The sequence below is a fragment of the Schistocerca nitens genome, chromosome 11, assembly GCF_023898315.1.
Source record: "Schistocerca nitens isolate TAMUIC-IGC-003100 chromosome 11, iqSchNite1.1, whole genome shotgun sequence".
Lineage (NCBI taxonomy): Eukaryota > Metazoa > Arthropoda > Insecta > Orthoptera > Acrididae > Schistocerca > Schistocerca nitens.
In genome coordinates, this window is record NC_064624.1 from 103,682,631 (window position 1) to 103,708,926 (window position 26,296).

The window sequence follows — 26,296 nt, forward strand, 5'->3', positions numbered from 1 at the left end:
CTTACCAACACTAGATCCAGCGACAGAGTGCTGAAACATGGCCGTTGTTCAGGTCCTCTCGCACCTCTGCTGAAGTGGGGGAGCACCTTGCTACCGTATTGGTCAGCCACATTTCAGGTGCTCAAAGCTCAGGTAAATTTCATCTCTTTGGTCCCACCAAAGTTGGCCAAAGGATCATCTCAAAGATGATCATATATTCACATTCACTATCTGCGGTTAGCAGACGACCATACATTCATTCATTTCACAGATCTCACCAAACTGGATGTAGGGATTTACTTTGTGGAAGTGCACATGTGATCAATTAAATAAATAAATTGTCATTCTTTCCCACACTGGTATCCGGCTTCGCTGTATTAATTGAAATTGAGTTATTATTAGAAAAAAATATGTTGTGCTGACAAAAATAATGAGGTATGTTGTACCTATTTTCAATGTCGGGCGGTACTGTACCCTTTCATGATATGCAAAAATATCAAATACGAGGGCTGTTCAGAAAGTAAGGTTACTTTTCAAATTGTGCGGGCAACATACATTCAATTATCAATGTATCTAACTTTGTGTGTGTGTGTGTGTGTGTGTGTGTGTGTGTGTGTGTGTGTGTGTGTGTGTGGGTAAACATGTTCCAAACATATGTTCACAGTTTCAACTGTACAGCATACTTCGTTTGTTTTTGACAGATACAAATGTTGGATATGTTTTAGTGTGCTCGGTGATTTTCGATTACTATAAAATTAATGGAGCAAAAAATTCGCATCAAATTTTGTGTGAAAAGTGGAATCCAGTGCTCTAAAACACTTAAAATGAAATGTTGGTAATGGCATACGATGAGTCTTAAAAAAAACAACGGGGTTTACAAGTGGTACAAGCTCTTCCAAGATGGCCAAGAAAATGCCAATGATGAACCTCGCTCTGAATGCCCCAGCACATCAGCAACAGATGATGACATCGAAGCTGTGAAAAAAATTGTTTTGGAAAATCGTCGAATTACCGTAAGAGAAGTTGCCGAGGATGTTGGCATATCAGTCGGCTTGTGTCATGCAATTTTTTCAGATGTTTTGGGCATGAGACGTGTATCAGTGAGGTTTGTTCCAAAAGTTCTCAATTTTGATCAGAAGAACTATCACATAACGTTCAGGAGCTCTTGATTGATGTAAATGATGATCTTGATTTGCTCAAAAGGGCCATAACCGGTGACGAAATATGGGTTTACAGCTATGATGTGGAAACCAAAACCCACTCATCCCAGTGGAAGCATTCTGGAGAGCCAAGACCGAAAAAGTATGCCAAGTTCGATCAAATGTCAAAGTTGTGCTCACTGCCACCCCCCACCCCCACCCCCACCCCCACCCCCACCCCCTCCAAAATTACTGTGGCGTAGTGCATCATGAAGTTTTGCCTCAACGTCATACGGTCAATAAGGACTATTACCTTGACGTTTTGCGCCATTTGTGAGAAATGGTACGCAAAAAAGTCCAAAATTGAGGAAAAATAATTCATGGCTTTTGCGTCACGATAATGCTCCTGCTCATTCAGTTGGAAAAGACCTATGAAAGAACAAAGATTTTCAATAGTTGAGGAAATAAAAACTGCATTGCTGGAAGTACTCAAGGCTGTATGAAAAAGTGCTTTTGAGAATAGCTTCGAGGATTGGAATAAGCATTGCGACTAGTGTATTGTATCTGAGGAGGGTTATTTTGAAGGGGATGACATGAAAATTGATGAATAAATAAATATTTTTTCATGAAAATATAAAGTCACCTTTCTTTTTGAACACATCTAGTATAAAGTAGTGCTTCTATTTGGCAATTTTAAGAATGCTTATGATTTCAATGGACAGAGACTCCCTCTTCAGAACCAGGAAGGAATATACAGTCGATAGGAAAACTATCGAAGTAACTAAAGAATCTATTACAAACACAGTATCTAAAGGTAAATTTTGTTGGAACAGATTCTAGTCCCTTCCAAGTTTTATCAAAAGTTGAGACTGTTTGTCACTACTATTTTTCAATTGTCTACTGTAAAAAGTTATAAGAGACACGAAAATAGAGGAAGAAAAGCAGGAAGTTGATAACTACAAAAAGCTGGGTAGATCGGAAAAAACACTAGATTGTTTTGCTTTGCAGAGGATCGCGTGATAATAGTTGGAGTTGTACAGACCATAAAGAAAAGGCCAGAATGTCTGCTTAGGGAGACAGATGAAAAGCCTGGTCTTCAAATATATTTTGAAATAACTGTATTGGTGATCAATGAAACTAACTTCTCAAGAATTCTAAAAATCAAATACAGCAACACTAAGAAAATTGGATAGGTGCTAGTAGGCCTTGCACACAGAGGGTTGCGTGCAAACTTTGTTATGTATATAGACAATCCACCCATTCTATAATTAAGAATCTTGACAATTTTTGCCTGTTATCAACATTGATAGTGGCAAGATATCAGTCCCAGGGATTCCAAGATTTTCAAGAATGTTTTATTTCAGTAATATAAATGTGATAGAATAGAAAGTTGTAGTGGTTAATAAAAAAGGAAAAGAGAAGAAAAGAAAAGTTTGAAAATGTGGGAAGAAATGGTTAATAAAAAGGGGTTTTTAAAATGGTTAATGACCGTGAAAAAGGGAAAGAATGAAATGCAAATCAGACTTCGTATTACAGAAAAGTTATCGGACTTCGTGATTCGGAAAAGATATTGTTGGGGTGGTCCTTGTGGCGTTTCTGAGCAAACGTCAAACCAATTTCCGCTACAAAAATTATTGAAAGGATCAGAGAATAACAAAATGTGATTAACAAGGGGGGGGGAGTGGCGTAGATAAGAGTTCATCCTTTACCATGTTAACATGTCTTCTTTCGTGCAGCGTCCAGGTCTTCAAAAATATCCTACTTCATTTCTGCGTGAAAAGTCGTAGCTGCTCCGAAATCTTGCAATAAATTTTCATTGTCCAGGAATTACTAATGTATAGAAACTAAAACCATCTTGGTGTTGCAATATATTTTATGTTGCTGCTTTCAACCTCCAAATTTCGTACAAACTTTCACAACACGTCTGCACATCAATGAGTTTTTTCGTCTTAATCCGACCAAGACTAGCTAATAAGTTTTTTTACATCTGAAATAAGCTTCGGCTCTCAAGAGACAAAAAACGGATAGAAAACAAAAAAGAGTTACAATTTTAGTATTTTCTCCGCTGTCGAGCGCTCATACCGCTGCGACGGTATAATTTATATCTGAGGGAACGAGTTTAGCGTGGCAAAATTCAAAGTCCCGCTACAAAGTTATGGAGGAGACAGGCGACCATTATTATAATAATCAGTAGTTCTCCATTCAGGCTGACTGGGTCGCAGGGCAAAAGTGAAACATCGGGCAAGGAATGACTTTACTGCTCGTTTGACACATTTCAGAATGTATTAATCATCAGTTATGCAGGAGTGGGCAGACCAGTCTGCGAATATTTGTCTCACATGCAACTTGAAGTGGGGGTGGGGGCTGCTATGTAACCCAGTATACTGCAGAAACAACAAAAAGAAGACACTAATGTTTTTCAGTCATTAAATTTCCTATTTTTTTCCATTAAAAGATTTCCCAAGATTTCCAGGCCAAAATTCCAAGTTTGCCTAAGATCATTTTCGTCCTATGTGGGAACAAATTTTAGTTTACTGCTTTTCACAGCCACAAATGAAATTTGAGTTGCTACGTAACTTTTTAGTCATTAATCTTTGGTCACATTGGTCTTAAAACAAGATATGTATGAATAACACCTCATTTTTCTTTTCAAGAAGAAATTTTTGACTCTAATACATTACAACACATTTACTGCAGCTAAATTTATAATGTGCAGTACATACTAACACTTTGTGGTTTACAGAACGTCTTCAGTTGGATTGTGGGTTTTTTTTTTTTTTTAAATCCACAGCCATTTGATGAAGACTAATTTTTGAAAGCACAAAATGGTTAGCAAAAGGTACTACATATAACCTTTTGCAGAAAGACTTTGTGCACATTGGCAGTAAATGAAATTTTGTTTGCTACCATTGGAGTGAGAACGAATTTGTGAATGTGCAAACAAAAAACTGTTGTGCTGAGAAGTACGTACATTACTTAATACTTTACAGACCGAGCCCGAGCGTAGCTCATGCCACATTGCCGTGTTCAAAAGATCACGCGAAGTGTAGCTCAGGCCGCGATTTTCTCGATTCAGTTTACGTCTTAACTTGCCCTTGAAATCTCAAAATTAGTCAGGGAAAAATGGGGAAACTTATGGCAACCTTGATTATGCCCAGGTCTGCCAGACAATGAGATAGTGTCAAAACTAAGTGCACAGTAATAAAATAATTTTCTCATCTCTCTCGCGGTTTTATCGAGAAAGTGAAGTGACATTTAGTAACGATGACAGTGCAAACGGTGCGCATGTCCCTCAGACGGCGGACAACATCCCGCTGCGCATCATGCTGCTGCTGATGGACGAGGTGTTCGACCTGAAGCAGCGCAACCAGTGGCTGCGGCGGCGCATCGTGACGCTGTTGCGCCAGATCATCCGCACCATGTTCGGCGACATCGTCAACCGCCGCATCCTCGACTATGTGCTGCTCATGACCAGCCCGGACCAGGTGGCAGACTACCTGCGCGCCTTCAAGTGAGTGGCAGCCCAGAGTGGGGAGTACTTTCCCTCTGTAAGCTGGCTTTTTTTATTTTAAACAAAACAGTTAGTCTCATTACCCAGCAATTCTGTAATTTTGCTCCTTCGGGCACTATAGATTTCTGTCACAGTAAAAATTATTTTGCCAGTTTAATATTTTATTTTAGCCCTTGGAAATAGTCAGTGAAAGTCTGTGACTGTAAAAGCAGCAGTTTTGTTTGTGTAGACCATACTCGGATTCATGTTGCATCCAATCTGGGTAAAATGTGGAGCTGTCAAAAAAATTGTCTGTCATCTATGTCGGGAATGACCAAGTGTTGTGGATAATGTCGTGTTGACCATTTGTAGTAATACGTGGAGGTGAGCCCTCTATGCTGCTGACGAGACACAGCCAGATGTGCCAAGTTGACGTGGCCATAACCTATGCCGGAGCGACGTAATGGTGACGTATGCCGACAACTGCGAGCTGCTTGTGTGTTGTAAATGGTCACCACAAAAGCAGCTGATAAATACAACAGAGTATTACAAGTAATAAAATGTTCTGCGCTATAGTGCTGTGGTCAAATGAATTCCCGTTAAAATCCAACATTTCATCCCCGTCTGTGGAGGACATTTTTGAGGGAGATTGTAGATTTTTTTTTGGGTGTCCAAATTCACTCCCTGCCTCGCTAGTGACTGCAAAAAAATTCTGTTTGCATCTGCCTCCTTGCAATGGCGTGACGTCACACGTTTTGAATATCCAAACGCAACTGGCTGTTGTTGACTGTTCTCTTCTGCTGTTGCTGTTACCCATGGAAGAAGACTGGTACACATCTTCCTCAGCACCGGAACCCAGATATCACTTAATTTCACGCCCTCCTCCTTCCTATTGAAATTCCTGGGTGTTTTACAATCTCTATGGTCTCTCTGTATAACCTTTTGTGGTATTCACTTGTGGCTGTGAGTACTTGAGTCATATCTGGTGGTCTCACGACCACAAAACCTGTTCCAAAACAGCTGATCTGTCTATCTCCCCTCTTGTGCAGTTGCCCCTGTGCTCTTCCAGTTGTTTCTTTGAACATTGTTTTTGTAATACCCACATATTTCTCCCCACAACTACACGGAATCCTATAAATTATTGCTTTTTTCAGTGGTTTGTGAGCATCCTTTGCTGATTTTAGATGCTCCTGTATCTTCTGGGTGGGTTTGTAGATTACCATAATGTTCAATGTTTTCAAAATTTTTCCTATGCGGTCAGTAACATCCTTTCGAATTCACAAGCGCCTGTGCATCACTGTGATGATCAAGTATTCTGTCAAAAGCTCGAAGTCCTGTCTGGCTTTGATGTGCTGACTAAACCAAAAATGTTATAGATGTGGACATCGATGCATTAAATTTTGATCTTCACAGTTTTGTTCATTGACAAAATAACATATGCACCTGCCACTCAGGAATTTCCTTTATTTATTCCCAGCACTATGCATTTTGGGAAATAATTCCCATTATCAAGTGTGAACTTAATGTATTACACGAATATTGATCAGTCAGAAAATCGTAAGCAACTGCCTAACAACCAGATGTCACTTTGGCATAGATAAGAGCGGGGATGCATCATGGCATGGAAGCAATGAAGTCTTCATAGTTTGCTGGAGGTAGCTGGTACCACCACTGCACACAAAGGTCAACTGATTCCCATAAATTCTGGGGAGGGGGCCGATGAGCTCTGATGTCACGTTCAATCACAACCCGGATGAGTTTGATCGGGTTCATATCAGGTGAGCTGGGGGGGGGGGGGGGGGGGGGGCAGCACATCAAGTGGACCTCGCCACTGTGTTCCTTGAACTACTCCGTGCTGCTGTCATTGAAAAATGCCACTGCTGTCAGGAAACATGTTTCATTGAGTGATGTACATGGTTTACAACCAGTGTACAATACTTCTTGGCCATCACAGTACCTTGTGCAAGCTCCACTGGACCCACGGATGCTCACGTGAATGAGCATAACGGAGCCGCTGCCAGTTTGCCTCTGTCCCGCTGTGCAGGAGTCGTTCCTGTGGAAGGCAACAGATTTGCGCCCTCCTATCAGCACAGTCAAGAAGTTTGTGGGATTTATCAGACCGTGTAACACTGTGCACCAACGTCCAATGCCGGTGGCCACATGCACACTTCAGGCCCAGTTGCCTGTGTCGTGGTGTTAACATCGTCACATGCACGGGTTGTCGGCTGTGGAGGCCCATCATTAGGAGAGTTCGGTGCACTGTGTGTTCACACTCTGCACAGCATTAAAGTCTGATGTTAGTTCTGCCACTGTTTGCCGCCTGTCCTGTTTTACCGATCTGCCCAGCCTACGATGTCCGACATCTGCAATGAGGGGTGGTTGCCCAACCCCATGACCTCTGGATGTGCCTTCACCTTGGTTTTGCCATTTGTTGAAAACACCACATTTCTGAAATGCTCATCCCAAACCTTCTGGGCCATAACATTGTGCCCTCGGTCAAAGTCAGATAGATTGCACGCATTCTCCACAGACAGCATGCTCTCTGAAACTACATGCCAAGTGACGCTACTATCACCTGGATGTGTTTATATCAATAGTAGGTCAGTGGTAAATTTTTTCGACGTGGGATTCGTACACTGCCTTAAAGATGGGAGAAAATGGTGGCTGGTGAAAAATACCGGGTGATCAAAAAGTCAGTATAAGTTTGAAAACTGCATAAATCACGGAATAATGTAGATAGAGAGGTACAAATTGACACACGTGCTTGGAATGACATGGGGTTTTATTAGAACCAAAACAATACAAAAGTTCAAAAAATGTCCGACAGATGGCGCTTCATCTGATCAGAATAGCAATAATTAGCATAACAAAGTAAGACAAAGCAAAGATGATGTTCTTTACAGGTAATGCTCAATATGTCCACCATCATTCCTCAACAATAGCTGTAGTCGAGGAATAATGTTGTGAACAGCACTGTAAAGCATGTCTGGAATTACGGTGAGGCTTTGGCGCCGGATGTTGTCATTCAGCATCCCTTGAGATGTCGGTCGATCACGATACTCTCACGACTTCAGGTAACCCCAAAGCCAGTAATCGCACAGACAGAGGTCTGGGGACCAGGGAGACCAAGAATGACGAAAGTGGCTGCTGAGCACACGATCATCACCAAATGATGAGTGCAAGCGATCTTTCACGCGTCTAACAGTGTGGTGTGGTTCTAATAAAACCCCATGTCATTCCAAGCATGTGTGTCAATTTTTACCCCTCTATCTACATTATTCCGTTGTTTATTAAGTTTTCAAATTTATACTGATTTTTTGATCAGCCGGTACTTTGAATGATACATGTGTAACCAATTTGTTTCATTAAAGCCTCAAATGTTGGAGAATCAAAGTTGTACACCTTGTAGAATAATACAAAAATGAAGCAGGGAGTTTATATACAGAACTGCACAAACATGTTGTGTAGTAGGTAGTACATTACAAAAATGGTGAAAATAATACATCATTTACATTTTGCTTCATCACGTCAGTTTCCAAAATCCTCAATCATGCGTAAATGTCATCATCAAAAAGAATGCTTTTCACTTAGTATATTCATACTATTTAGCAGTGCATCATATTATTGTATAATGACATCTTACACTTTTATTGAAAGCATTTTAATTACTGTGCAATTTATTATTATATGTACATATATTTTTACGTATTTACTTTCCCTATATTAGGGCTCGGCAAGAAAAAATACACTGTATGTACGAGGTAGTGTCTCGTGGTGTATTGTCCAGTTTAGTTGTGCTGCACTGTTGTCAGTATTATGGGCAAGTATTTTGCCCGTTCTATGTTTTTTCATAAGTTGCGATGTACACATAAAGAAAGTAATGTGTCGGAGTTCTGCTGCCATATTCTGTGTAGATACCAAAGTTAGCATGAGACCTTTTGAACAGATAACATGTGTATTTTTATGCAACTCCATTACAAATAAATTTTTCCCATCCAGTCTCCTTGCATCTCACATAATCACCTAGAAACCTGTGTGTTGTCAACGGACATAAAAAGATTTTAAGATAGGAAGCTCACAATATCACCACAGGAATGTGCTCTCTCTGATTAGCAGACAGTCAGTCTGACTTGTGAAGGAATTTATGCACAAACAGCCTCTGTTGACATGTAAATCGCGAATCGAGACATTGATTTGTAGCGATTTATGTGAAGGATGTTAACATTGGCAATATTTCACATAATTTACATCATTTCACAATGTACAGGGGTAAACTCATTTGATGTTACTGTATTTCTACAGTGAAAGGCCTATTCTTGATGATGACATGTATATGTGTTGGAGAATTTTAATGTCGGACGTGCTGAAGCAAAATGTAAGTGATATATTATTTTCACAATTTTTGTAATGTACTAGAGTCTACACGACATATTTGTACAGCTCTGTATATACGCTCTGTGCTTCATTTTAGTATTCTTTTAGCTTCTGCAGTACTGCTTGAAAATTGTCCAATGGCTGAAATTGCAGTCCTTTCTACAGTGAGCAGCAAATATGACGTCCCTTAAGAAAAAATACATGAGTATTTATCTCATTTAGGTGTCACTTTCACCCTGTGTAACACTCATATTCTCCACTACTCCACAACTCAGGAACAGCTTTGTGCCAACTGATGAAATTCAAAGTGTGCATCACCGTGCTTGAAGTTCTGGCTGAGGCAGAATACTATGAACGCTATTCTGTACCGTCTAATGCAGACAAAGGAAATGCACTACTAACCAGTGAGATTGGAGAATCTATGAAGGAGATGAAAAATGGAAAGGCAATGGGAATTCATGAGATTCCTGTGGAACTGTTAAAGTCATTGGAGAAAGGAGGGAAAAAGGAGTTGTCTGAATTGTGTAATCAAATATACATGACAGGAAAATGGCCAGAGGACTTTACAGAAAGTATCTTAATACCTATAGAAAAGAAAAAGTACAGCAAAAAGTGTGAGGAACATAGAACAGTGCAAAAAGTGTGAGGAACATAGAACAGTGAGCCTGATATGTCATGCAGCCAAAGTCTTGCTGAGGACACTCAACAGATAGCTATATGGAAAGCTGAATTGCGTAATAAGAAATGAACAATTTGGTTTCAGGCAAGGAGTGGGAACTAGAGATGCCATTGGGCTACTGAGAGTGATAGAGGAGAGGTACTTGGAGAAGAAAAGGTAGGTGTATGTTGTGTTCATTGATTTTGAGAAGGCTTTTGACTGTGTCAGATGGGACAAACTGATGGAAATCCTAAGGAAATGTGGAGTTGACTGGAGGGATGGACGGCTAATTAGAAATTTATATTTGAACCAGAGAGCAAGAGTAAGAATAGGTGGTGTGATGAGTGAAGAAATGGAACTGGGAAGAGGTGTAAGACAAGTTTGTTATTTATCACCAACACTGTTCAATATATATCTGGAGGAAATTGTTAGTGAAAATTTGATGGAAGGAGGGGAGTTTGTATAGGGGGTCGGAGAATAGAGTGTATAAGATTTGCAGACGACATGGTTGTGATGGCAGTGTGTGCAACAGACATGGAACAAATGTTAGATGATCTAAACACAAAATTAGAAGAATATGTAATGAAGATTAAGAAGAAGAAAATGAAAAGCATGGTAATTGGTGGAAAGGGGAGGAAGTGCTGCATGAAAATAGAGGGAGATGAAATAGAGCAAGTGAATAACTTCAATTACTTGGGAAGTGTAATAATGGATGATATGTATTGCTCAACAGAAATTAGGAAAATAATTGCAATGGCAAAAGAAGGATTCAAGAGGAAACAGAAATTACTTTGTGGACCACTAAACGAAGATCTGAGGAAAAGACTTGCCAAATGTTACATCCGGAGTGTTGCACTATATGGTGCAGAGACCTGGACATGAGGAAGGAAGATGAAAGAAGATTGGAGGCACTAGAGATGTTGATATGGAGAAGAATGGAAAAAGTGAAATGGGAAGACCGAGTAAGGAATGAAGAAGTATTAAGAAGAGTTGGAGAAGAAAGAAACATGCTGAAAGTTATCAGAAAGAGAACTGGATTGGACATTGTTTAAGGAGGGACTGTTTATTGAAGGAAGCAATAGAAGGAATGGCGTGGGGGAAAGGGGGAAGAAGGAAAAGAAGATATCAAATGCTGGACAATATCAAAGGAGGCAAATATTCAAAAATGAAAAGACTGGCTATTGACAGACAAAAGTGGAAGAGGCTTAACCCATGACAAGACCTGCTGTAAGACAGAATACTGTACTACTACTAATGCAGACAAAGGAGCAGTACTTTGATTTTTTACAGTGGCAGCTCCCAGTTTTAGAATGCAGCTTATATTCTTGTTATATTTTTGCATTTCCTTTAACTGGAGCTATCACATGCTGACATCAATTATGGCCAGTGTCACCAGTCCAGATTATAAGTGCTCCCACTAGACTATTCTGTCATTGGCTCTGCTGTCTCATGTGCTATGATAAATGTGCAAAATAACATCATTTTTTCCATAAACAAAGCTGCACAATTAATGTATTAGGTTGTCACACAAGTTCGTAGCATTTTTGTTTTCCGTGTTGGTATTCCAGTTGCTATGGCTTTATTTACCGGCTGTCATGTTTTATAATAGGCTTTCAAAAAGAAACGAGCCAGAGGCATAATTACAGAAACCAGTACCTGTATGGTATAAATATTGTCTCTGGCTGTTGAGACAATTTTCCCGCTGTGACACAAGGCGGTGAATGGCTGTCTCATAAAATTCCTGGGTTTGCAATGTTAACCAGTTCCGCACGTGCAGCCGGATGTCGTCGTCCGAGGTGAATCATTTGTCCCTCAGAGCCTTTTTAAGGGGATCAAAAATGCCGCAATCACAGGGAGAGAGGTGCAGACTGTACGGAGGGTGGCCGAGAACCTCCCATTTGAATGTGTGCAGCAGTGCCACGACTGTGTCGGCTGTACGAGGCTTTGCATTGTCGTGGAGCAGAAAGATCCCACGGGTCAGATTGCCCGGTCGTTTTGATTCGATCGCTCGGTGGAAGTTCGTCAGGGTTTGCGAGTAATGCTGGGCATTCACTTTTGTCCTGTGCTGCAGAAAGTGAATCAGAAGGGGGCCATCTTGTTCAAAGAAGAACGTCAGCATAACTTTTCCTGCACTTGTTTGGATGGGCTTGGCTTTTGTCAGTGGAGGTGACCCTGGATGCTTCCACTGGAGACTTTGTCTTTTGCTTCTGGTTCGAAGTGATGACACCGTGACTCATGTCGAAGACTGTGGGTCACCCATTGGGCACACACTTTGTGCGTTCGTAGTCATTTCTTCGTGACGGTGTGAACACTTCTGATGCTCGATCTGAACACGGCTGCTACGGCTTTCACTCTGTCACTCGGTGGTCCCGGGTAATGATTGCATCCACCAGCTGGACGATGCAATCGGTAATACGGTGTGGTGCTCCAGACCGCGCATCATCGGCTAGCGACACCCGTTCTTCCCTCGAGCACTTGTACCGAGCCGTGCCCCTCACGAGGGACGTGCAGTGTTCACCGTACACTTGTGACATTCGTCGATCAATGTCTGTTCCTCCTCCTCCTCCTCCTCCTCCTCCTCCTTTCGCTGTCAGAAAATGAACGACACCCCTTTGCTCTTTTGTTGATGCCTCCATGTCACTGTGTGCAATGCGACTGGCAGCATTGAACGATTTATACGTGCTGCTGCTAGCTCTGTATAGTCACGTGATGTGCAGACGTGCCCTCTAGTGACGGGTTGTGAACTTCCATGCTCCGGTCAGAACCTCTCCTCGTTACACACGCCACAATATTACCCTCCTGTCACCCGTTCGCGCAATCCAGACTCCGGCTCGTATCTTTTGGAATGTCCGTTATATTTGTAGTTCACTGCTGCTGCTTGAGGGCACATATTGTCATTTTGTGATTTGAAGATAATGAGTGGAGCTGTGGATGATAGAAAATGGAGTTCCAAGTGTAGAAATCGGAACATTTCCAGCGTATTCTTAAGTGAAGAGTTCAATGCAGGGTGACTGTAGTGGGGGCAGCCAGAAATATTTGCAGCATATATGCGAATAATGCCATTGGACACAACACGGAAAGAAAATGGTTTTCTCACTTAAGGAAGGTTGTTTTGACATTAGTGACTCTCCATGTTCAGGTAGACCTTTGGAGGGGGGGAAGCCCCATTACACTGTGGATTGCCACAAGTGTGAAGCTAATACACATTAGTGGAAACTGTTGCTCTGTTTACTTACATATAAGAGACAGTCAATTGAAAATGAGACAGAGGGAGAAAAAATAATTAATCAGTTCATTACTTCAGAAGTAATCACCTTAACCTATTAATACATGTATCTCAGTGTGAGACAAGATGGTCAATACCTATGTGGAAAAATGTTTGCAATTGCTTACAGATCCACGACTGTATACAGGTGTGCACCTGTTTGTCGGAAGCAAACAGACGCCACGAATGTCTTCTTTGGGGCTCCAAAAATACGGAAATCGCATGAGGAGGATGTGCCACGGCTTCCCAGTGAATCTTCTGCAGTGTTGTTGAAACAACCTTGGAAATTTGTTGACAGGCATTATCCTGCCACGGAATGATGCCATCCGTCAAAATTTTCTGGGTGTTTGGCACGCTTCACTTTTTGCTAAGTGTCCGCATACTGCTGTGTGCTAATTCTGGCATTGTTTTCCGGAAAGTCAGTGAGCAGCAGGCCCTTGGGAGTATTAGGACCCTGTGATCTTACCCCAAAACAGACATTCAACCAATTCAACAAAGTAGTATAGATACCAAATTCATTACAGTGCTCAAGTAATAATTAAGATTTGTACAGTTGATCTCTCTTGCTTGAAACATATAGTGGTCTTGCATCGTTGAACATACAAATGCCCACCTATGATTTCACATATCATGTATGTGTATCATTTCCATTTTGGTTACGGGCTACAATCATCTGTTGCCTTTATAATATTCCAGTAACAGTTTGTACACAATGTATTAAAAAACAGGGGTTGATGAACATTGTATGATGCTGCCTGGATCAGAATTTTCCCCCATGATATTGGGTTATTGTACTGTGTGTCATGGCCAGAAAAAGGAATCAGCAGTTCCTTTGTTTGTCATAAAGTGATTATATGTGCACCATTTAGGATTAGACCAGTAAAAATAAGTAGCAAAATCATTCAGTCTTGAAAACGTTACATCACTTGGAATTTGACATGTTTTTCTGCAAACCTAATCATGACTGTGTGCGGGATACTCAAGTGGTTGATGTAAAAAAGAATTTAATCATTTTAAATAATGTGTAGAAAACATTACCAGTTCTTTCATGCACAGTAGCTGTGTTGGGAAAGAACCAGATCTGCAAGTCCTAATAGAAAGCGCTGAAGCTAAGCTGGCTAAAGCCGGAGATAAGTTGAGCTGAAATTTTTTCAAACGACCTAACAGTGATCAGAAAGGATAGATTAAATACAGTTGGTGGTGGAGTACTTATTTCTGTCAGAAGTAGTTTACCTTGTAGTGAAATTGAAGTAGATAGTTCGTGCGAAGTTGACCATCGGACAAAACTTTTAATTGGGTCGTTTTACTTAGCCCCCAATGCAGAAGATGTAGGTGTTGAACAGTTCACAGAAAACTTGAGTCTCATTTCAAATAGGTATCCCAATCATACAATTATAGTTGGTGGTGACTTCAATCTACCCTCAAAATGCTGGAAAAATTATGTGTTTCAAGCCGGCAGCAGGCATAAAACGTCATCCAAAATTGAACTGAATGCTTTCTCAGAAAGTTACTTTGAACAATTAGTATACGAGTCCACTTGAAGCGTAAATTGTTACGAAAGCGTACTTGACCTCTTAGCAACAAATAATTCTGAACAAATAGGGAGTATCGTGACGAATACAGGGATTAACGACCACAAGGCAGTCGGTGCCAGGCTGAATACCGTAACACCCTCAACCATCAAAGAGAAACACACTGTACATCTATTTAAAAAAGCTGATAAAAGTGCTCTTAAATGCCTTTTTAAGAGACAGTCTCCACCCCTTCCATTCTGATCATGTAAGCGTAGAAAAGATGTGGAATGATTTCAAAGAGATAGTATCAACGGAAATTGAGAGATACTACATAAATTAATAAGTGATGGTGCTGATACCCCATGGTACACAAACCGGGCCAGATCACTGTTGCAGAAGCAGTGAAAAAAGCTTGCCAAATTTAAAAGAGTGCAAAATCCCCGAGATTGGCAGAGTTTTGCAAAAGTTCGAAAGATAGCGCCTACTTCAATGCGAGATACTTTTAATAATTTCCACAATGAAACTCAGTCTTGGAATCTGGCAGAAAACCCAGAGAGATTCTGGCCATACATAAAGCACACCAGTGGCAAGACGCAATCAATACCTTCACTGCGCAATAACAAGGGTGAAGTCACTGATAAGTGCCACAAAAGCAGGGATATTAAACACGGTTTTCCGAAACTCCTTTACCAAAGAAGACAAAGTAAATATTCCTGAATTCCAATCAAGAACAACTGCCAAGGTGAGAAATACCGAAGTAGATATCCTCAGTGTAGTAAAGCAGCTTAAATCCCTTAATAAAGGCGAGGTCTCCAGTGCAGATTTTATACCAGTCAGGTTGCTTTCAGAGTATGCTGATGAAATAGCTCGAAAGATCCGCACCTAAAGACTGGAAAATTGCTGAAGTCACACCAATACCCAAAAAGGGAAATAGTAGTAATCTGCTCAACCACAGGCCTATATCACTAAAGTCGATTTGCAGGAGGATTTTGGAACATATACTATGTTCGAACATTATGAATTACCTCGAAGAAAATGATTTATTGACACATAGTCAGCATGGATTGAGAAAATATCATTATTGTGAAACACAACTAACTCTTTATACTCATGAAGTAATGAGTGCTATCAACAGGAGATGTCAAATTGATTCCATATTTTTAGATTTCCAGAAGGCTTTAGACACCGTTCCTCACAAGCATCTTCTAACCAAACTGCATGCCTATGGAATATGGCATTAGTTGTGCGACTGGATTTGTGATTTCCTGTCAGAAAGGTCACAGTTCATAGTAATAAGATGCAGAGTCATTGAGTAAAACAGAAGTAATGTCTGGCATTTCCCAAGGAAGTGTTCTAGGCCATCTATTGTTGCTAAGTGTTATAGGCCATCTGTTGTTGCTGATCTATATTAATGAGATAGGAGACAATCTGAGTAGCCCTCTTAAATTGTTTGCAGATGATGCTGTCATTTACTGTCTTGTATATGACCAAAAGGAATTGCAAAATGATTTAGATAAGATATCTGTATGGCGCAAAAAGTGGCAATTGACCCTGAATAAAGAAAAAAGTGAAGTTATTGACATGAGTACTAAAAGAAATTCGCTAAATTTTGATTACGCAATAAGTCACACAAATGTGAAGGTTGTAAATTCAACTAAATACTTAGGGATTACAATTACAAATAACCTAAATTGGAACGATCACATAGATAATGTGTAGAGCAAACCAAAGACTGTGATTCATTGGCAGAACACTTAGAAGGTGCAACAGGTCTACTAAAGAGACTGCTTACACCACGCTTGTCCGCCCTATTCTGGAGTATTGCTGTGCGGTGTGGGATGCGCATCAGGTGGGACTGACAGATGACATCGAAAAAGTTCAAAGAAGGGCAGCTCACTTTGTATTATCATGAAATTGGCGAGATAGTGCCACAGAAATGATAAGTGAATTGGAGTGGGAATCAATAAAATAAAGGCTTTTTCATTGCAATGGGATCTTCTCCTGAAATTTCAGGGATCTTCTCATGAAATTTCAGGGATCTTCTCATGAAATTTCGATCACCAGTTTCCACCTCCGATTGCGAAAACATTCTGTTGGCACCTGCCTACATAGGAAGAAATGATCATCACAATAAACGAACCAAAAATCAGGGCTCACACAGAGAAATTTAATTGCTCGTTTTTCCTGTGCGCCGTTTGAGAGTGGAAAGGTAGAGCGACAGCTTGAAGGTGGTTCATTGAACCCTCTGCCAGGCACTTTTATTGAGAATAGCAGAGTAATCACGTAGATGTAGATATATACATTATTTCACCAAATTGTTCTGGGGGAATGAGACCACCTCCTTCATCTGATGAAGTATGTGATGTTCCTGGTAACTGTGATCTATTGTATGCCCAGATACTGTGTGCACCACGTTCTAACACATTGACATCTGGTTCATGTAATGGACTCGATGCTACTCCATCAGCATCGTAGGTTTGCCGATTTGTAGGGTGCGTGATATTATTACCGACACCACCACTACCATCAGAGCTGTCAATTTTAACAACAAAATGACCTTTAAAATTGGTCAAAATTTACCTGTTAAAACATGAAGAAAAAGGCAAGCAGTAGAACCCATAAAAAAGATTGGCTTATGCCTGCGACCATCTAGAGAGGACTGTGAACGGGAGAAAATGTCGCTTCTCTTATATACCTCCCCAGATAGTAGCACAGATGTGATGCCATTTGTTGTTTACTGTTTGCACAAATGTCATTTACATCAGTGCTGATGAGCAGCCTCGGACCGGTAACTTGCCGACAACCACCCCCACAGCCTCCACAGCGGTGTGACACCACACTGTTCCATTCTGAAGGAGGGAGCAGAGTTTGCACGGAATGCAATTTCCATATTTATGGAGCCCCGAGGAAAGACATTTGTTCTTGGTGATTTGCTACACAGGTACAGTTGTGGTTTTGTAGGCAACTGCAGACATTATTCTCTAAAGCCACTGACCGTCTTACCTCACCGTGGGATAAACATATTAACAGTTAAGTCAGTTATTTTTGAAATACTAATCGGCTTACGCCTTTTCTCATCCTATACTGAGACTTGTAAACCCTTTACTGTCCATTGTGCTCAATTATATGAAAATTGGTATTGTGTAGCTACCTTGGAAGCATGTTCGAAGTTAAAACTAGTATTATTAATTCTTTCATTGCTGTTTCATTTTGTTTTGGGTATCATTATAGTGTCCTGACTGTCATGCAGGTATCTCTGAGTGTGACTGACACTTAATTTCAAACATAGGTATCTTTAAGACTGACAGTTTCGTACTCGCCACAGAGGACCCTTCCTGTAACCTGATGTAACTGTATCTGTAACCGGATGTATCTGTCGCTCGGATATGGTCACACGACCGGAACGGGTTGTCAATAAACAAATACGCATGACAGCAGCTACTGGAGGTTTCACAATATTGTTTTTTAAATACACGTTGGTATACACAGTTGTATTTATGTATGGACATGTGCAGCTTATCAGTGTGGTTTCTCACGTGTTGCAGGCAGGCACTGTGGCCCAATGGGGCGCGAGCGGAGGGGCGGCCGCCCCGGGACGAGGCGACGCGCAGCCGCACTCGCGTGGCCGCCAAGGTGGCGCTGCTGTCCAGCCTGTCGGGTGAGTTGCGATCGGCGCTGTGACCCCTGCTAGCGAGAGCAGCCGGCTGGGCGAGTTCGTAATCGCGGCCTCTGTTTGGACTTCCTCCGTAAATCGTGTGAGACGTTCAGTTTGCTAACAGATATCTGATTAGTCAACTTGCAATTAACAGAAATACCCTTTGGTAGTTTATCCAGTTAATGGCACTGTGCTACTGATTAATTGCAGTATATAATAACACACAGTTTTCTGGTGACCTTTCCTGTTGACACGTAAAAATGCTAACTACGAGCAGCACTTAAATGAAACGTAAACATCAATTTAGACAAAATTGTCTGCAGAGAGCAGTGACTTGATGCTATATTTAAGTTAAAATGAACAGTCGAGATCACAGTAATATTTGTTTGTTTATTGGTTTCGGTTTATGTGAAGCCCATCTTCAGAACTCTGGCCCCTGTGGAAGGTGCTGCCGGCTCCTCGGTTTTCTCGTGATGCCACCAAGAAACTGAGGAGCAGTCAGCACCAACCGTAGGGATCCAAAAATTCTGAAGATGGCTTTAACATAATCCAAAACTGATAAATAGACAAATACACTCCTGGAAATGGAAAAAAGAACACATTGACACCGGTGTGTCAGACCCACCATACTTGCTCCGGACACTGCGAGAGGGCTGTACAAGCAATGATCACACGCACGGCACAGCGGACACACCAGGAACCGCGGTGTTGGCCGTCGAATGGCGCTAGCTGCGCAGCATTTGTGCACCGCCGCCGTCAGTGTCAGCCAGTTTGCCGTGGCATACGGAGCTCCATCGCAGTCTTTAACACTGGTAGCATGCCGCGACAGCGTGGACGTGAACCGTATGTGCAGTTGACGGACTTTGAGCGAGGGCGTATAGTGGGCATGCGGGAGGCCGGGTGGACGTACCGCCGAATTGCTCAACACGTGGGGCGTTGCGTCTCCGCAGTACATCGATGTTGTCGCCAGTGGTCGGCGGAAGGTGCACGTGCCCGTCGACCTGGGACCGGACCGCAGCGATGCACGGATGCACGCCAAGACCGTAGGATCCTACGCAGTGCCGTAGGGGACCGCACCGCCACTTCCCAGCAAATTAGGGACACTGTTGCTCCTGGGGTATCGGCGAGGACCATTCGCAACCGTCTCCATGAAGCTGGGCTACGGTCCCGCACACCGTTAGGCCGTCTTCCGCTCACGCCCCAACATCGTGCAGCCCGCCTCCAGTGGTGTCGCGACAGGCGTGAATGGAGGGACGAATGGAGACGTGTCGTCTTCAGCGATGAGAGTCGCTTCTGCCTTGGTGCCAATGATGGTCGTATGCGTGTTTGGCGCCGTGCAGGTGAGCGCCACAATCAGGACTGCATACGACCGAGGCACACAGGGCCGACACCCGGCATCATGGTGTGGGGAGCGATCTCCTACACTGGCCGTACACCACTGGTGATCGTCGAGGGGACACTGAATAGTGCACGGTACATCCAAACCGTCATCGAACCCATCGTTCTACCATTCCTAGATCGGCAAGGGAACTTGCTGTTCCAACAGGACAATGCACGTCCGCATGTATCCCGTGCCACCCAACGTGCTCTAGAAGGTGTAAGTCAACTACCCTGGCCAGCAAGATCTCCGGATCGGTCCCCCATTGAGCATGTTTGGGACTGGATGAAGCGTCGTCTCACGCGGTCTGCACGTCCAGCACGAACGCTGGTCCAACTGAGGCGCCAGGTGGAAATGGCATGGCAAGCCGTTCCACAGGACTACATCCAGCATCTCTACGATCGTCTCCATGGGAGAATAGCATCCTGCATTGCTGCGAAAGGTGGATATACACTGTACTAGTGCCGACATTGTGCATGCTCTGTTGCCTGTGTCTATGTGCCTGTGGTTCTGTCAGTGTGATCATGTGATGTATCTGACCCCAGGAATGTGTCAGTAAAGTTTCCCCTTCCTGGGACAATGAATTCACGGTGTTCTTATTTCAATTTCCAGGAGTGTATTATTGCAATCTCTACTGTTCATTTTAACCAAAACATAAACAGGTAAAACAGGCTTTAAAAATACCTGTAATATAAACAAATTGTGTGCTATACTCATTCGAGCAACTAGAAGCTGTACTAATCATTCTTCATCCAGGTGTTATGTGACTGTCATTTGTTTTGAGTATGCATGGGTAGTACAGTCCTATACTAACTGTTATTACTCAAATGTATGAAATGTGTATAATTTGTCAGTCTTACAGTGGAAATGAAAGCAGTTCTGTTTACAACACAGTGTTACGACAATTGCAAATACATAACTTTTATATAAAAAGGTTATACATATGAGATGTGATCATAAAGTAATAGGAATTTTTTAATTTTGCGGTCTTTATACATCCGATTTACATTTTTTAATCTCGTGGTACACATGTTTCTAATGTATGTGTGCATTTTCAGCTGTTTTGAATATGTAATGTATTGTTGATGTTGTTGTTGTTGTTGTTGTCTTCAGTCCTGAGACTGGTTTGATGCAGCTCTCCATGCTACTCTATCCTGTGCAAGCTTCTTCATCTCCCAGTACTTACTGCAACCCACATCCTTCTGAATCTGCTTAGTGTATTGATCTCTTGGTCTCTCCCTCTACGATTTTTACCCTCCACGCTGCCCTCCAATGCTAAATTTGTGATCCCTTGATGCCTCAAAACATGTCCTACCAACCGATCCCTTCTTCTAGTCAAGTTATGCCACAAACTTCTCTTCTCCCCAATCCTATTCAATACCTCCTCATTAGTTATGTGATATACCCACCTTATCTTCAGCATTTTTCTGTAGCACCACATTTCGAAAGCTTCTATTCTCTTCTTGTCCAAACTGATCATCGTCCATGTTTCACTTCCATACATGGCTACACTCCATACAAATACTTTCAGAAACGACTTCCTGACACTTAAATCAATACTCGATGTTAACAAATTTCTCTTCTTCAGAAACGATTTCCTTGCCACTGCCAGTCTACATTTTATATCCTCTCTACTTCGACCATCATCAGTTATTTTACTCCCTAAATAGCAAAACTCCTTTACTACTTTAAGTGTCTCATTTCCTAATCTAATCCCCTCAGCATCACCCGATTTAATTTGACTACATTCCATTATCCTCGTTTTGCTTTTGTTGATGTTCATCTTATATCCTCCTTTCAAGACACTGTCCATTCCGTTCAACTGCTCTTCCAAGTCCTTTGCTGTCTCTGACAGAATTACAATGTCATCGGCGAACCTCAAAATTTTTACTTCTTCTCCATGAATTTTAATACCTGCTCCGAATTTTTCTTTTGTTTCCTTTACTGCTTGCTCAATATACAGATTGAATAACATCGGGGAGAGGCTACAACCCTGTCTCACTCCCTTCTCAACCACTGCTTCCCTTTCGTGTCCCTCGACTCTTATAACTGCCATCTGGTTTCTGTACAAATTGTAAATAGTCTTTCGCTCCCTGTATTTTACCCCTGCCACCTTCAGAATTTGAAAGAGAGTATTCCAGTTAACGTTGTCAAAAGCTTTCTCTACGTCTACAAATGCTAGAAACGTAGGTTTGCCTTTTCTTAATCTTTCTTCTAAGATAAGTCGTAAGGTTAGTATTGCCTCACGTGTTCCAACATTTCTACGGAATCCAAACTGATCTTCCCCGAGGTCCGCTTCTACCAGGTTTTTCCATTCGTCTGTAAAGAATTCGCGTTAGTATTTTGCAGCTGTGACTTATTAAACTGATAGTTCGGTAATTTTCACATCTGTCAACACCTGCTTTCTTCGGGATTGGAATTATTATATTCTTCTTGAAGTCTGATGGTATTTCGCCTGTCTCATACATCTTGCTCACCAGATGGTAGAGCTTTGTCATGACTGGCTCTCCCAAGGCCATCAGTAGTTCTAATGGAATGTTGTCTACTCCCGTGGCCTTGTTTCGACTCAGGTCTTTCAGTGCTCTGTCAAACTCTTCACGCAGTATCTTATCTCCCATTTCATCTTCATCTACATCCTCTTCCATTTCCATAATATTGTCCTCAAGTACATCGCCCTCGTTGATAGTCGAAAAGATTGTGCGTGTTTTTGAGAGCTCAGTGAATTTTTATTTTCTAGAAGGATGGATCAAAGAATTTGCAGTAAAGTATTCTTAAATGAAATATTCTGCAGCAATGCATTCAAAATGTTTCCTGTGGCTTTTGGCGAATCTACTATAAGCAAGACAAGAGTTAACAAGTGACTTAAATGTTTCAAAGAGGGTTGAGAGGACGTTGAAGGTGATAGCTGTCTTGGGTGCCCTAGCACATCAGTTTGCTGATGACAGTGTGAAAGAAATGAAGAAAATGGTTCTGGAAAGTCATCGAATCACCATCAGAGAGCTCGGTGGTGATGTCGTCATATCCTTTCGCTCATGCCAAGCAAATTTTTTTGTATGTTTTGGCCACAAAATGTGGAGCAGCAAAGTTTGTTCTGAAATTGTTGACTTTTGACCAAACATGTCACGTAGACATCGCTTAGGAATTGCTGAATGAAGTAGACAATGATTCAGAAATTCTGAAGGAGGCTGTAACAGGTGGTGAAACTAGGTGTACGGCTTATGACTTCAATACCGAGGCCCAGTCGTGCCAATGGAAACTTCCTGATGTTCTATCACGTGTGAAGATTCATCTCACTGTTTTCTTCGATTACATTGGGATAGTGCATCACGAGCGATCAATAAGGAATACTACCTAGAAATTATGTGCCGTGTGCACGAATCAATTCGAAGAAAAAAACCAGAATTGTGGCAAAACCACTTGTGCAAATTGCATCACGATAATGCTTCAGGTCACACCTCAATGCTTGCCTATGGTTGTTTGGAAAAAAAACAAAACCGTTAAGGTGCCTTAGCAACTGTACACTAAACATGAACCCATGCAACTTCTTTGCATTCCTGTGGAGCGAACAATGGAAGGATGTCGTTTTGCCACCACTGGTGAGATAAAAACAGAACCGCTGAAGAAGCTGAACACCATAACGAAAAGTGGCTCCCAGAATTGCTTCCAACATTGGAAAAAGTGCTATCACAAGTGTATTATAATTCAGGGGATTTCTTTGAAGGGGACAAAGTTTATGTTGGTGAGTAAATATTCTTAAAAAAACTGGTGTTTCATCCATGCAAGATAATCATTGATTCAGCAGCACACCCACAACTGTCTAGTCACTGTCACATTCTCTGTAGGATATCACACACGCTTCTCCAAACAGCTGTCCACGTTAACTGCAAGTCAGACCCCACTTCGCTGCCACGGTACTCTGTAGGCGACCACATATACGAGCTGATGTTACTAATGTGGCACGCAATTCTGTGTGTCGTGGCCTGCCATCTTCCGTCTCGCACGCCGGCATTGGATGTGCAACTTAGCAGTTTGGTTAACTCTGTGTAATGTCTCAGCTCACTGGTGCTACCGGTACTGAGATACACTCAACATCCCCTTGCTTTGTATTAGTCGACCTAGTGGAGAATATTGGTTTCTAGTGCCACTTCACTTCACTTCACTACAACAGTGATGAGCGTGTGTTGTCGAATGTTCTACACAAATCCCAACACACACTTTTCTTCATGTTCTGCTTTTGCTCTATCCGCCATGTTATAAAGGTTAAATTATGTGTTTGTGTTGGTAGCACTGTCAAAAACAATATTGTATCGTTTCGTAGTATAAACACGCATTGTATGTCGAAGCGTTAATGTGTTTCCGAGGAAAGGTGATGAATAGATGGGTAAATCTCTCGAAAAGTAGAGTATGACACCAAAACCGAGTGTTTTTAAGAAACGTGGGTTTCATGGTAACAGATTTTTGAATAAAGGGAAACATTGTGTTCGACATGTGGCGTATGAAGTTACAGACAATGAAATACAGGCAAACTCGTCAGTATCTAGAGAAACACCCATTAGTGCCTCAAAGATTAAAATAAAATGTTGTGATACACAGTTTACTCAAACTGAAGGTGATGTAAATGGTAGGTTTGGTTACATACTGATAGATTTACACATCCTGTACTGTTAGGTGAATGTGGGTGTGTTGTAAAATATGTGGAGGGCCAGTTAGTTTACATGAAGACAGTGAAGTATCAAATGGACTATCCAGGGAACTTATTATTAATTGTGCCAGTTGTAAATATACTCATTCATTTTGGAATTGTGGTAAGTGTAAAGATAAATATTTTGAAGTAAATGTTAGTTGGTTTTATGGGTTGAGAGCTATTGGCAAAGGACAGACTGCAGCAATAACAATGTGTGCGATGATGAATGTGCACACCCACCTTGTAAAATCGACAAGTATGCAGGATTTATTCGAGCTGCTGTGGAATCTGTTGCATGTGAGTCAATGAAGGGTGCTGCAAATGAAGCTGTTGAACTAAATGGTAGTATGACTGACATACCAGTAGCTTTTGATGGCACTTGACAGAAGTGCAGCTACAGTTCTAAGAATTCTGTTGCTACGGTGACAAATATGGATACTGGAAAGGTAGTAGATTTCCAGATTTTAACCAAACATTGTTATAAGTGTAAATCAGGGAATAAAGAAGGGCATATCTGGACAGAAATTATGAAGGAACACATGGTGGTATAGAGGCCTCTGCAGGTATTGACATTTTTAGTCGATCTGTGAATGAAAGGGGAGTGTGTTACACTAAGTTCTTAGGTGGTGGAGACTCAAAAGCATATAATAATGTAGTAGCCGCTCAGCCTTACGGTGAGAAGATTATCGCAAAACTGGAATATGTTGGTAATGTCCAGAAGAGGATGGGCACCAGTTTGAGGAAGTTGAAACAAAGTTTGAGAGACAAGAAACTTTCTGATGGTAAAACCATAAGAGGCAGGCTGGCAGACAAAATGATTGATGAAGTACAGCAGTATTATGGGATGACCATTAGAAATAATACTGAGGATTTGTTGAAAATGAAGCAGGCAGTATGGGCTACCTTCTTCCACAGGCTGTCAACTCATGAAAAACCAGTACACCACCTTTGCCCTCATGGACCTGATTCACGGTGCAATTTCCGCAATGCCCAGTACTCGAACAGTTCATACAGCCATAAACATTCCAGCCAAGCAGCAGTCGTGGATATCATAAAACCTATTTACAGAGACGTGGCAAATTCTGAAGTGTCTGCATGGTCAGACTCAAAATCCCAATGAGTTGTTCAATAATCTTATACGGACTTGCTTGCCAAAAATTGTTTTTGTTGGAATGAAGACACTAAAGTGGGATGCTGTTACTGCTTTTAATGATGGCAACATTGGTAGGGTGAAAGTGCTACAGTATATGGGAGTTAATGCTGGAGCAAACTGCATCAGAGAAATTGAACAGATGGACAAGATTCGCATTGATAAAGCAGAGTATGCAGCACAATTGGGCACTAAGACGACCTGAAAGAAGAAAAAAAGAAAAAACTTGGAAAACGATCAAGAGTATGATATACAGTATGGTGCAGGGTGCATCTGGAAAAAAAAAAAAAAAAAAAAAAAAAGAGCATATATTGAGTGAGTTAAAGTCTTTTGAAACTTTAGAAGCCGTTCCTGAAAATTTACATTTCCTGTTGCATTTTTCCCTAAATCTCGGAAACTACTTCAAACAGAGTATTCAAATTTTCAGTGAATAACATACGTATCGTGAATCTACAGAACTAAAAGAAGAACATAATGTTATGCATAATTAAAATTATTTAGGACAATGTACAAGAAAAGAATACAAAATTTTAACCGTGTAATTAAAAAAATTATTTCCGAAAGCAGTGGCTGATATGCAATTGTTGTAGTTCAGTAGACTCAGAAGATACAGTTTAATGTCCTGTAAAAGTTTCATGTCAATGACCACAGTAGCCACTGAAATACAGGAAAGGCAAGTCACTAAATTTAACATTGTCGGGTTAGGGCTTTCCGGCTCCCCTTAACCTACAGTGATCCTCATCAGTGTACTTGAGAACTGGCAAATGTAATGACCTGTGATCATTCCTACATTGTGGGACATTTGTATGCAGTGGGGAAGGTTCAAAAATTGGGTGCATGGGTACGGCAAACTCTAAGCCAAAATGACAAAGTCTGTGGGTGGCCATACTTGCATGTGTCCTTTCTGGTCATCAATTAGCTTGTGGACAACACTGACCATTCCTGTTTCTGTATCATTACTGGTGACAAGAAATGATTTCTTTATGTTAATGTAAGGAAAAGAAAGGAAT

At 41.5% G+C, this 26,296-nt stretch overlaps 1 protein-coding gene across 3 annotated transcripts in view; it reads left to right on the plus strand.

Annotated features, from left to right (window-relative positions):
• The window catches only part of LOC126213133 (sorting nexin-13-like), a 399,760-nt gene that overhangs the window by 327,522 nt on the left and 45,942 nt on the right, over positions 1-26,296 (plus strand). For all 3 annotated transcript variants that reach the window (XM_049940749.1, XM_049940751.1, XM_049940750.1), the window contains 2 exons: positions 4,415-4,629; positions 17,965-18,077. In XM_049940749.1, coding sequence (XP_049796706.1) covers positions 4,415-4,629; positions 17,965-18,077 — 328 coding nt within the window. The remainder of the gene's footprint in view (positions 1-4,414; positions 4,630-17,964; positions 18,078-26,296) is intronic.